Source organism: Sprattus sprattus (genome assembly GCF_963457725.1).
Source record: "Sprattus sprattus genome assembly, chromosome: 8".
Classification (NCBI taxonomy): Eukaryota; Metazoa; Chordata; class Actinopteri; order Clupeiformes; family Clupeidae; genus Sprattus; species Sprattus sprattus.
The window spans coordinates 29,538,593-29,550,950 of NC_137927.1; the positions used below are offsets into that span (position 1 = coordinate 29,538,593).

At 42.3% G+C, this 12,358-nt stretch overlaps 1 protein-coding gene across 1 annotated transcript in view; it reads right to left on the reverse strand.

Annotated features, from left to right (window-relative positions):
- Positions 1–6,334: 6,334 nt before the first annotated feature.
- smtnl1 (smoothelin-like 1) overlaps positions 6,335–12,358 on the reverse strand; it is a 6,160-nt gene continuing 136 nt past the window's right edge. The window contains exons 1-6 of the mRNA XM_080844129.1: positions 12,176–12,358; positions 11,072–11,224; positions 9,026–9,681; positions 8,012–8,126; positions 7,773–7,924; positions 6,335–6,975 (exon numbers count right to left, since the gene is read on the reverse strand). The exon at positions 12,176–12,358 is cut by the window's right edge and continues 136 nt beyond it. Coding sequence (XP_080700255.1) covers positions 6,633–6,975; positions 7,773–7,924; positions 8,012–8,126; positions 9,026–9,681; positions 11,072–11,224; positions 12,176–12,277 — 1,521 coding nt within the window. The 5' untranslated portion in view covers positions 12,278–12,358 and the 3' untranslated portion in view covers positions 6,335–6,632. The remainder of the gene's footprint in view (positions 6,976–7,772; positions 7,925–8,011; positions 8,127–9,025; positions 9,682–11,071; positions 11,225–12,175) is intronic.

The window sequence follows — 12,358 nt, forward strand, 5'->3', positions numbered from 1 at the left end:
TGGTCATTACAACGGTTCTTAGCAATTTGACATTTTTCGGAAGTGGAGTGCCAATAATCATTCCCAAATATTAAAATAATGTGTACAAGCCACATGCAGCCACAAGCCAACCTTCTTAGACTAACAGACAATAAGATTTTCAATGCAAGTGCTATTTACTGTGTCTTAAAGGCTGTGTCTTGACTCTGGCGAAAGTTTGTTGGGGTTTAAGCGTAATAGCCCATCAAGTGAAACCTCTTTTTTCCTTACACCTCAAGCAACATGTTGATTGGCTGGAATAGTTTATGGCTCTGTCTGAACCACTGTATGTGTTTACCATTAACAGGCTGGGACTGTGTGCGAACAGCGGAATTTTGGAGTTCACTCACTGGATGGACAGTTAGATAAATGTTAGGAGAACATTGCTGACTTCAACGAAAAGTCTCATTTACTACAATTAAAGACTGTAGGATTGCAACATAGAATCTGGCCACTAGGGTGCAGTACAATGTAAAATGGCTCACCAGCTGTTAAAGGCACCCAGTGCAACTTTATAGGCTTGAGACCTCGAAAAATAAACATTCAATTTCTAGTCTTTTTTACACATAGTAAGTTTCAATTACTCCATACACTATTTATTCACGCCGGAAGGCTGAGATGTGTCAATCATTCCCCTGAGCCCGCCCCCTCAGAGATGTAGAACGCTGGCATGCGAAGGGCTGTATGTCTGACAGCTGTCTCAGTTTTTCGCTAGAACCGTAACAGCATTTGAGCATGTTAGCCAGCATGCTAGTGGATTCAAATGGAGCTTCAACACACAAGCTAGCCTTCTCACTATTCAGGTCAACGGGTTGGGCGTTGCAGGGACTTGACAGTCTTGACAGTCACACACAAGGCTGGACGGGTTACGCAGATAATTACAATAGTACCAAGGGCTGCGGTGACAGGTTTTCCGGCTCTATTGATGTGACGGCTAGAATCTTAATCCGCTGGGTAAACAGTGTGGATGTTACTTGACTGGGCCCAATTCCAACTTGCTTCCCTGTTAGCTTCACCGGCTAGCCAATGAGTGGAGTGGCCTATGAGGAGTCTGTTAGCGAACAGGTTAGGCCAAATGCACACAGAGTCTAGTTTGCCTGAACCCAGATTCATTTTTCACACGGATCGAATCTTATATCGCGTGCAGATGGAGCCTGGTCAAGAGAAATTTGCGTGCACATGAACCCAGCGGATCTGATTGAATCCGCTGTAGTACATCCCCCCCGCCTGTTGGTGGCGCCTGTTGGTGGCGCTTTAGCGCTGCAACAGACAGCTGAAAAAACTGAAAAAACTTAGAAGAAAAGACATGGATGCACATGGATAAACAAGGACATTAGTCAAGCTCCAATTAGCCACGTTTAGCCTAGCCGCATAGCCTACATTTTATCTGCACAGTAATATCTTATGGTGGTTAATAAAATCAGTGGTCAAAGCAGACCGTAGGTTATGCGAAAATGAATTCTGTTTTGTATTGATAATAAAGAGTTTGACACAGTGCAACAAAGCAATGTGCAACATGTCTGTGAGTTGTCTTGGAGAGTCTGCTTGAATACGAGAGACCATAATGCAAGTGGTGTGGATCCTTGATGGTTTGATGGAAATACTTTTTCATGGTTTTATTACTAACAACAAATGTGTGCTATTGTTGAGGGTCAGTCTTTCACGTAATGTACCTCTGAAGTGACGTTAATGCTAGCTATCATTGTCTGAAAGGACAAGAGCTAACTTAGCATTCATCTTTATTATAGAACGTTTTGAAACCTTCTGTCTATAATAGAAATACGTCAGATTTGCTCATATAGGCTATTGCTCATATAGGAAATAAATTACATTACAAATTACAATGACCGTGTAGCTGAGGTGATCACGTGGGACAATGACATCATCAGGTTGCGTGAATCCGTGCACACGAACACCAGGCCCCGTACCGATTCAAATCTACTCACTTTCTACCCCCGATTCGGACCGTTGCGGATACCGTGTGCGGATAGAGAGTGTTCATCTAAATGATAGGGCTATCTGTATTATGAACAGCTTGGACGCAGACAAACTCGACTCTGTATAAACAGCACTTTAGCTTCGGATAGCTGTAGCTTCCGGGGTGGTGGCGAACTGAATGTTTCCGGTTGGTCACTATGTTCCATCCATTCATCTAGCAACCGTTGAGTGAGTTTTGTAAGGGGCACAGCATGTCTCCGAACGTTCTGTCACTAACACAAGGGTTGGTGCTGGATATTGCTAACCGGCTATTACTGTTTTCTCTCCCTCAGAACCTCCAGTTGTCTTGCCCATGTCGGGGCTCGGGTAGCATGCCATTATTCCGACGCCCCTTTGGTCCGACCCGTCAATATTCCGAAAATTTCCCATTAATCCTACAGCCCACTAATTCGAAATGATTAACATAAACCCATTGCTCCGACAGCTCAATGTTCCGACCAATGGCTGTTTGGGGTCGGTCAACATAATTCCCCAGGTCGTATATTCCTCGCCCCTCTTTTACCGGGTGCCAAGTAGACTGCCGCTGTAACGACTGCAGACGCACGTTGTTGCTGCTCTACTTTGCGCCCAGACACCAGAGACGCAATGGAGACAGATACGGACAAGTTATTTCGATTTTTGGTCGAGCTAGTGAAGTCTAGGCCAGCAGCGTCTTTGCAAATGTAAAATAAACAAAACAAACCAACTACGGATGGGCTAACAGCAGCATAGGTCTACTGCAGCCACGCACAGTTCGAGGACGGGAGGATAGCTTAATGGAAAGAACCCTGTTTGCGCTGCTTTTCGAGAGCTGTCATGGAAAGATGATTCCGCTTTGGTTTTGAGATTCACAGTTTTCTATCGATTTAGTCTATATAATTATAGTAACAATAATAATAATTATAATACTATAGGCCTGTAGGCATGCATTATTTTAATCATGAGGTGACGGTGATCTAAAGCAGCTTTTGGTCGGAACATTGAACTGTCGGGACAAAGGGTTTCAATTTATCGGTGAAAATCTATCTAAGACTAAGGGCTGTAGGATCAATGGGACATTTTCGGAATATTGACGCATCGGACCAATGGGGCGTCGGAAAAATGAGCTGACCCCGGGGCTCGTCCCTATCTTTCTTCAGTCCAAGTAAATGATAAGAGCTTACCGATTGGTTTGCATCATAGGCTACTTTTCCCAGCGATATGCTATTCAGGTGGAGTTTTTCCTCTATCCCGCTTGACACCAGTGTAGCGTCGTTCAACTTTTCCCAATGATGAGGCCAGGGGTAGATGTTCGAGGTTTATTAAATTACTAGGAATGGGCAGTAGGAGGTGTTTTTCTAATGAAAACATCACACCTCTGAATACTTATTCGACTTCGAGTAAACTTGACGACAAATAAATAAGTTACATAAATTCACCGGCTTAAAGTTCAACACGTCGACTTCTCAGCTCTGAACTAAACAAACATCTCATTCACACCCAAGACCCCACCCCTTGTGACTGTATCTGCACTATGATAGACCTATCTAATTCCCTGACCATTCCCTCACCCTCCCCCCAGTCAAAGCCCATCATAACCGATTGACATTTTAAGACCTAAGAGGGTGAAAACACCAATGGCCGCACTGCCACCCACGAATCTAGGGTTAGATTTGCAATGGCAGTGTAGATGGGCCTTTTCGCTACATAACTCGCAGTAGGAAACCTGTACAGCATTACCACACTAAAATTAGTAACTGAAAACCAGATTTGTCCCTATGATATTTATTTTGCCAGTCTTCTAAAAGTTGAAATTAAAGTGGGCCTAGTTCATATTTCCCACAATTAGCTCATGCTGAAGTAGCTTACTTTTTATAGCCTACATGGGTTTACTTTTAGTTGTTGTATGCCAAGTGGTTGTGCGAAGAGGGCGCTTGAGGTGTGACCCCTTAGGGCTTGACATCCGGGTTTTGTGAAGTGGGAAAGGAACTAGTTGTGAAGCTGACTCAGAAAATCCGTCTACCGTAAATCCTCCAATTGTGGCCGGGGCTTGTATTTACTTAGGCTGCACAGCGCACCGGCCTTGATTTGGGGCAGGCTTGTATTAGGGGCAGGCCTTTATTTCTTACTTATCTTCTGTTATAGAATTTTATTATTTAAATAATGGGCATAATTGCAGTAGGCTAATATAATTCATTGCATGCGTTCAACACTTCCTGCACATCGCGTAGCGCTTTAGGTGCGGTGTCAACGTAAAAAATAAACATCGGAGTTATGGTCTCCACTGTCAGTCACGGAGGAAAAGATTTCCAAAGCCATTTTTCTAGACACTCTATTATGCTTATCGCGGACTGAAAACATGTATTCAACGAGCTGGTTTGATATCCAGCCTAACTTTCTTTCTACCTCCACCTGCTAGTCGTAGCCTATCCCATTCGTCTCGGGTCAATGTCAAACTTCTTTGCTGCTTTTTCTCCCGAATGTTCTTCAGCAATCAGCATACACTGTCTAAATTTAATATCAAAGTTATAAAGTTAAGTCTACTACTGCTTTATGATCCCTTCTGGAAAAAGTAACCTAGCAAACTAAAACGTTACAGATAAACAACAGTAGGCTGGACGATACGTGCATTTAGGCTAAACAATAACGAATTCGCCTAGTAGCCTAGTCCTACGTGGGGAAATTTCTTTTTTTATTGCAAACAGCCCATGAAATTAGCCAACAATATTATATAATATAATATTAAACATGAGGAGAACATGTATTTGTGAAATGCATTCAATTAAATTTTGATGTCTACTTTGAGCCGACGGACAGATGCTGGTAGGCTACAGTGTATAGGCTACTTTATTTTACCCCCGGCTTGTATTCGGGGCCCGGCCTTTTTTTGTCCGTATGGACCACGACCCCGGCTACTATCTGAAGCCCGGCTTCTGATTGAATCCTGGCCTTTATTTGAGGATTTACGGTATATCCTTTTTTAACGACAGTGTCAAACTCTGCTGAGCAGAATTTAGCGCACAGCGTTGTGTCAGCAGCACACTGTTCACAGAATTCGACAACACAGAGCACTAACTAGTAATATAGACTATGTAATAAAGCTATAGATCTAACAATTGATGATTACCCAGAGGTGTCAGCAGTACGGGGGGTGGAGGGTGTTTGGGGGATACAAGGTGTGAACTACCCATATCCTCCAGACCTTTTGGCAGTAGAACAAAGTGGAGAGAGCTCTCTGAAGTTGTGATTATCTTCTCCCCCTCTCTTCACCTTCGAGCCGTTCACACACATCTGCGTGTCTGTTGGTGTAATCTTGTGATTATTTTGGTTGTCTCACCCAGAGCAGCGTTCTATGCAAACTGCAACTGACCCAAATAAGCCCTCTAAGGTTCATAGACAGAATGTAGGCTATTTTGCGCATTTTTGTGTTTATTGCAAGGAGCTGAGAGTGTCCATCCCTCCATCAGTTCAACACATTCTCATGGACAAAGTTGGATTCCTGGTTCAGCACATCACATCACAATTGCATGACAGTCCAGCTTTTGCTTTCGTGCACAGAATTATCAATTTCATGACAAAAAATGCATGGTGACTGTCTGAGTCAGGGTTGGTCAAAGGTCCCTCCATTCCCTACATTTTTTAATCTATAATAATCTAGCAAATCAAGTTGTGTACTCTGTAACGACTCTCCGGCATGAAAAGTACAGGCAGATGACATTTGTATTTTTGTGAACAGTATGCGTTACAGAGTTACTGGGTTTCATTGCGTAATACAAAATGCTTTCTGTCCCTGACAACTAGGTGGTGACAAATTGCACCTCATAAATTACAGAGGCCCTTGGCTGACTGAGGTCGCAAAGGTGCCCTCTCATAAATTTATATAACCACTGCAGCTCTTTCCATTCTTCCTCATTCTTCTTTCCAGACGTGTGAAGTCGGTGAGTTGAGCGGAGGGTCTCACTGAAGTAAACTCCTCTCCCGATGTCCGGGTGTGAATGCAATTTCAGCTCATTTTTCAGACTGAGAGCACCACGCGTCTTTGGAAAATGAAGTTAGTTACAGGTGAGGTATTCCTTTCCTTTTAATGCAATTCATCCATCATCTTATATCAGTTATGTAATGTGTGTGTGTGTGTGTGTGTGTGTGTGTGTGTGTGTGTGTGTGTGTGTGTGTGTGTGTGTGTGTGTGTGTGTGTGTGTGTGTGTGGCCACAATGCCACAGGCCTGTCCTTCAATACGGTGGAGCTTGTCTTGTTAGGCAGAGATGTGTAATATATCAAATATATGTGTAATATTGCTCTTAATAATATATTTCAATTTTGTCCTAAACAATACATAAATCAATGCTTCATTTGTTAAACATTTTGCTTTAATTTTCACATCACACTGATATATAAATAGATGCCATGATAGTAAAAAGGTAACTTTACAAATATAAAAGCAACAGCTACTTTAAGTGATTAGTTAAGAGTAAACTGTTAAAACAGACAGCACAGTGAATGCAGTGAGGGACTAATGGTAAGACTTAATGTTTCCATTCACTTTTTATCTTACTTTCCTCTCCCCCTTCCTCTCCCCCTCTCTTTATTCCCAACATCTCTCTCTCTCTCTCTCTCTCTCTCTCTCCTTTAATCATCATTGTATTTATCCCTGAGCAACTTAAGCCTTATTCTCTATCTCCACATTTCCATCGTTATTGTTCAGTCCATCACCATTCTCTTGTGCAACATCCTTCTCCTCCTCCGCACCTTCCTCTCTCTTTTCCTCGGATTCTCCCTCAGTCTTCACATCACATGACTCCTCCTCAGCTCCCTCCTTGTGTTTCTCCTCCTCCTCAGCTCCCTCCTTGTGTTTCTCCTCCTCCTCTTTTCTCTTTTTCTCTATCTTGGAAAGATGGTGGCATAGTGACTGGACGTAGGTAAACACACACATGGGGTCTGGGTGGTTCCCCATCAGCATCATATCAGACACATCCAGCAGGGGGCAGCAGTCTGCAAGCGACCTAGGACAGAGAGGCAGAGGGATGGAAAGTAGGTTTGAGTTGCTGGTATTAAATTGAATGTGATGTGGCTGTTATGAATGTAAGGCACTGCCCCTATACTCAAGTTGGTCCTGGGAACTCATTCTCTAGAACCTCTAGATGGGTCAAAATGTACAGAGAACAAGTAAGAGTTGTGCTAGTTGAATGGAAAGTCAGCATTGTGAGACAGTGACGTTTTTATACATAAATACTTGTGTGTAAAGGATATTCAAAGAAAAATAAGATTGAGAAAAATAAGATAAGTGATTTATATATATAGATAGATATATTTTCTTTTATTGTCCAAATATTTAATCCTCTCCAGTAATCCTCTACGAATCATTGTGATAAGCCACTATCAAGACCTCACTGTTGACACTGTTCACGCCGCACCACATAATAACTCAGTCAGCAGCAATCACCAGTGTGTTAACACTGAGCTGAGAAGACATCAAGGACCTCACACTGAACTCACCGAGGGAGGGGCTTTTCCCCCCTTTGATGAAGCTCTGAAATATACCCATCACCAGCCCTTTACCAAACAATTGTCAAATTTCCAGCCACTGAAGCAGAGGAAGTATTACTGGGTCCATAGAATGAGCCAGTGTTTCTTTTCTTCAGTTTCTTTTAGGCTTGATGTGGTGACACAGGGCAAACAAAAAAACGAACTCTTTTGATGCAAAATAGGAGCTTGATATTTTTTGTTGTCTGGTTTTCTGTTTTAGATTTATGAACTGTGTAAGATGAAGTGTCACACACACACACACACACACACATACTCTGCTTTGCTGAATGCCAGTGTGAAGTTCTTCTCTCTCTCGTTGGCGTTTAGGGAGGAGAAGTCGAACGCGTCGGGGAAGAACCGATGGATGAGAGCGCAGAACGCCAGACCATCACACCAAGACGAGGAGAAGTTCTCAATCTTCACACCCTATTGGTTGGAGAGAGACAGGAGATCACTCATCTAGTCAGCATGGCCGAAGACTTCAACCCTACCCAGACGCGGTCATCTGCTTACCTCATAGTGTTGGGCTCTGCTGCGACACCATTGGAGGATTTTCTGTTTGATTGACCCTCCATTGGACACGCCTACTGACACCCGCTGCACCTTGAAGTTTCGCTGAGCAGGAGGTCTAAGATAGACAGTGGTACAGGAGGTAGAGAAGTCGTTTAGTAATCAGAAGGTTGTTAGTTCGATTCCCTGTTCGAAGCGTCCTTGAGCAAGACACTGAACCCCTTATTGCTCCTGATGTGCAGTGTGTCATCAGTGTAAATGTGTATACATCCTTGTAAGTTGCTTTGGATAAAAGCGTCTGCTAAATGACAATGTAAATGTAGAAATAAGTTAAGGATCTATTCAACTACAGAGATACCATAGTTTCATTGACGAGCAGCTAGTAAAGCAAGGAGCAAAGTCCACCGCGCTTAAACTAAAGCTAATTTAAAAACTTGGCTAAATAGTTTTTACTGATTTAATACCATGAGAACATCCTTAGGTGCAAACCTGAGTAAGTCAGCACAGTGCTCCCATACAGCACACGCTTCGTTCCATGCTAGCGGACATTGTTTGTTGTTCAGTTAAATTAGGGCCCAGACTGTTAGTTCCCATACACCAACACACACACACAAACACTGAACAATGTCTAACACACACAAAATACTGACACAAAATCAATTTAAACTACAACTCTCCAACATAGCAGTCAATCATACAATAAACCATTTAAACACAAACAGAACCCCATCGAGTTCGCATGATGTTGCCTGAATTCCAATGTAAGAACAAGTAGAAACACCAGGACTCCACCGGACTGAAATAGGGATGAAGAGAGTTCTTATTTTTTATACGCAACAGTATATTCTACTTGAACTTTCCTAGTTCAGTGTTCAGTTACAACTGAATGATGTTTGGGGCACAAATGTATATGTATAATCTCCTCTAAGAAACATACACATCTACACATGTGTGACATATACCCCTGTACTCCAATTGATAATGCTGGTGATGGTGATAGTGTCGGGTTTTACTTACTGGCCCTGTTCAAACTTGGCCATGGCATCTCTTCGTGCAGATGGACGTGCTGTCGCTCTGGGGCGGGGCATTGACACAGGGGCTGTGGGCGTGGGTCTCTTTTTCTCTGTTTCATTGCCTTTTCCTTTCTCTTTCCCCACCCCCTCCCTCTCTTTCACCTGTTTTGGTTCACTCTTTGACTTCCCCGATGGTTTCTTGTCCTCTTTCCCTTTCTGCTTCTCTGCAGGCTTCGTCTCTTTTTTGGATTTTGAGTCTTTTTCTCCAGTGGCTTTCTTCTTGTCTGTTTTATTCCCCTTGCTTTCCTCTTTCTTTACATTCTCTCCAATCTCCACCTCATCAGATTTGGGCTCCTTTTCATCTGATTTACTGTTTTTATCATCTGTTTTCTGTTCTTCATTCTCTTTCTCCTCCTTCCCATCCTTCTTTTCCTCAATCTTTTCCATCACCTCCTCCATCTCTGTGCACTTTTCTTTGCTGTCATTTTCAGAGGCCCCTCCCTCAGTCTTGGCTGCTGCTTCATCATTGGCCACTGCTACCTGAGACTCCTCCTCCTCACTCTTCTTATTGGTTGTTTCCGCCTGCTCTGTGTTCCCGTTCTCCTCAGTTAGGTTCTCTGTGATGCTGTCCTTCACAGAGTCCTCTGTCTTTTTAGTGTCCTGCAAAGTTGAGACAAAATAAGTTAAACTGCTTAGGGGCAACTGTCATTTGTCTCATAGTAAGATTGACATTATACCAAAAGGGCTGAAAACACTGGTTAGACATATTTTTTGATAATGTAGCCACTGAACAAGCCACAGTACTTGCTTTAAAGATATATGAAACCTTTCAAGAATATGGTCAGACCAAGGCACTCTTCTTTATTAATAAAAAGTTTTAATCAAATAGCCAGTTCATATTAGGGCACATAGGGCAAGCATTCAGTGTCACAGTCAGCAGCCTCTGATATGCTTCAGCTGGAGTGGGCGGAGTAACCAAACAGCTGAGAAGTGCACTGTCTAAAAACATCATCCATAAAACCAAAACCACAAACTGTTAGAAAATATCTGTGATAAATCCAGTATGTTGACATTTCTACCAGACTTTCTAACAGACACACTTTGGATCTTTTAAAGAAAGGACAACACCTCAATAGAGTCATTAGATAGATAGATAGATAAATAGATAGATGGATACTTTATTGATCCCGAGGGAAATTAAGACCTGGGAAAGTTATGGCTTTTAGATTATAAATCTAGTGGCTCTTTTTCTGGTTCAATATTTTTGTCTATCCTCGTGTCTGGAGTTTAAAGGCACATGATCTATCCCCATTGCTGTAAAATATGTAGGGCTGTCCTTATGAGATTCCTTAAAATGATTTACCATAGCACAATCAAAATTACCAATTTTAGCTGCATATCTATGTTCGGCTAGTCGGTCTTGTAACCAATAAGTACGACCAACATAGAAGGCCTCACACAAACAACAGTTCAACATATAAATGACATACGCAGTTTTGATATTTATGAAGTGTTTAGTGATAAATATTTGTTGTGTGACTGGGTGGGTAAACCCTTTTTTTCTCTACTTTTAAGACACATATTCTGTATGTGCACATTTAAAAGGTACCATTAAGCACTATCAGCAATTTTAGGTGCTCTTCTAAAGGCTCAATAAAGATATCACTTAGAGCCTCATCACATTGAAGGAGGTCCTAATTCTTTTTAAATATCTAGCACATATTATAGGCCTCTGTGCTATAGTTTGTGGCGAAAAAGACTCTGCCCTTTTTAGAGGATACAGGTTTCCTCTGGAATTGGCCAAAAGGGATGTCCTTAGTAAGTGTAGGTGGATGAAAACCTTTTGCATGGAGTAAAGTATTTTTATGTGCCTCCTTCTTAAATATTGTAGTATGTAAGTAATGGACATCTTTATAGAATTCAAGATCAAGGAAGTGCATTTTATCTTTATCATATTCAAGAAATAGCTTAGGATTTGCAGAATTCAAATAATCATGAAATGACAATAGTTCCAGAGAATTACAGTATGTCATCTATGTATCTTGCCCACCTCCTCCTTATTCTTGTCATTGGCCACTGCTACCTGAGACTCCTCCTCCTCACTCTTCTCATTGGTTGTTTCCGCCTGCTCTGCATTCCCGTTCTCCTCAGTTAGGTTCTCTGTGATGCTGTCCTTCACAGAGTCCTCTGTCTTTTTAGTGTCCTGCAAAGTTGAAATGAAATAAGTTCAATTGCTTCAACAGTCATTTGTCTCATAGTAACATTGACATTATACTTGGAAAATGGAAGGACTGAAAACATTTGTAAGTCATCTTTTTTGAAAATGTCCTTTTTCAAATAGCCACTGAACATGCTGCGATCGTATAAAACCTCTTTGCACTCAATAAAACCTGTGCACTGACAGGGTGTGATCTCAGGATGCTATTAATGCATGTGTATGGAAAGAGTGATGCGGAGAACAGAACCCCATAAGTCTCCACAGTCTAGGGAAAGCTCACCTTTTTCCATAGGTCTCTTGGTTTACGACCTCACGACAGGGTTCAAGGACTGGAGCCTAACAATAGCTGAGATCTCACCTCCCATACAACTACATCACACCACTATTCAGAGCAATGACACTGGGTACTGGCCCCTGTTCAGAGCAGTGGCAGTGGAAGAGCAATACCACATCTGAGGACCGCACACATATCAGCAGCCACGCTGTGTAAGAGGCGGCTAAATAATGACATGTACGAGACCTCATGGAGTGAGATGTACCATGCGTATTACCCTTACAATTTGCTGACAAACTATAGCTTTAAGTGTAGAATTTGCACATCACACAAAGGCGGAAATGTGCAGAGAATGTGTGTGTGTGTGTGTGTTTGTGTGTGTGTCCATGTGTTCGTTTGTGTCTGTGTTTATCTATCAGTAGGTATTGTTTGTATTCACGAGTAGCATATGATTTGCTGTGTGTGAGGACACTTGTGTTCACCCTGTAGCTAAAGACTGGACCATTGGTCAACTTTGTTAATGAGAACTCAAAATCCCAGCATGCAGTTCTCTCTTATGACAGACCATGCGGTAGCCTCCTTTAGCCAACCGTTACATGACTATTAGCACAGACTTGCTGTTAAATGAACCTTACTCTGGCATTAGTGATGATGTCACTCACCATGTTGTTGTTGTTGTTGTTTACCTCTGTCAGGTTGTCAGGTGTGTCACTCTTAGAATTCTCCATTTCTCCTGATCGTTCTGCACAAAGTGAACCATCCATTGAGAGTAATCTCAGTTTCACTCGCAACACACAAAGGATACCCTCCCTCCTTCAGGCTCGGTCTCTCTTCCCAGTCCCCAG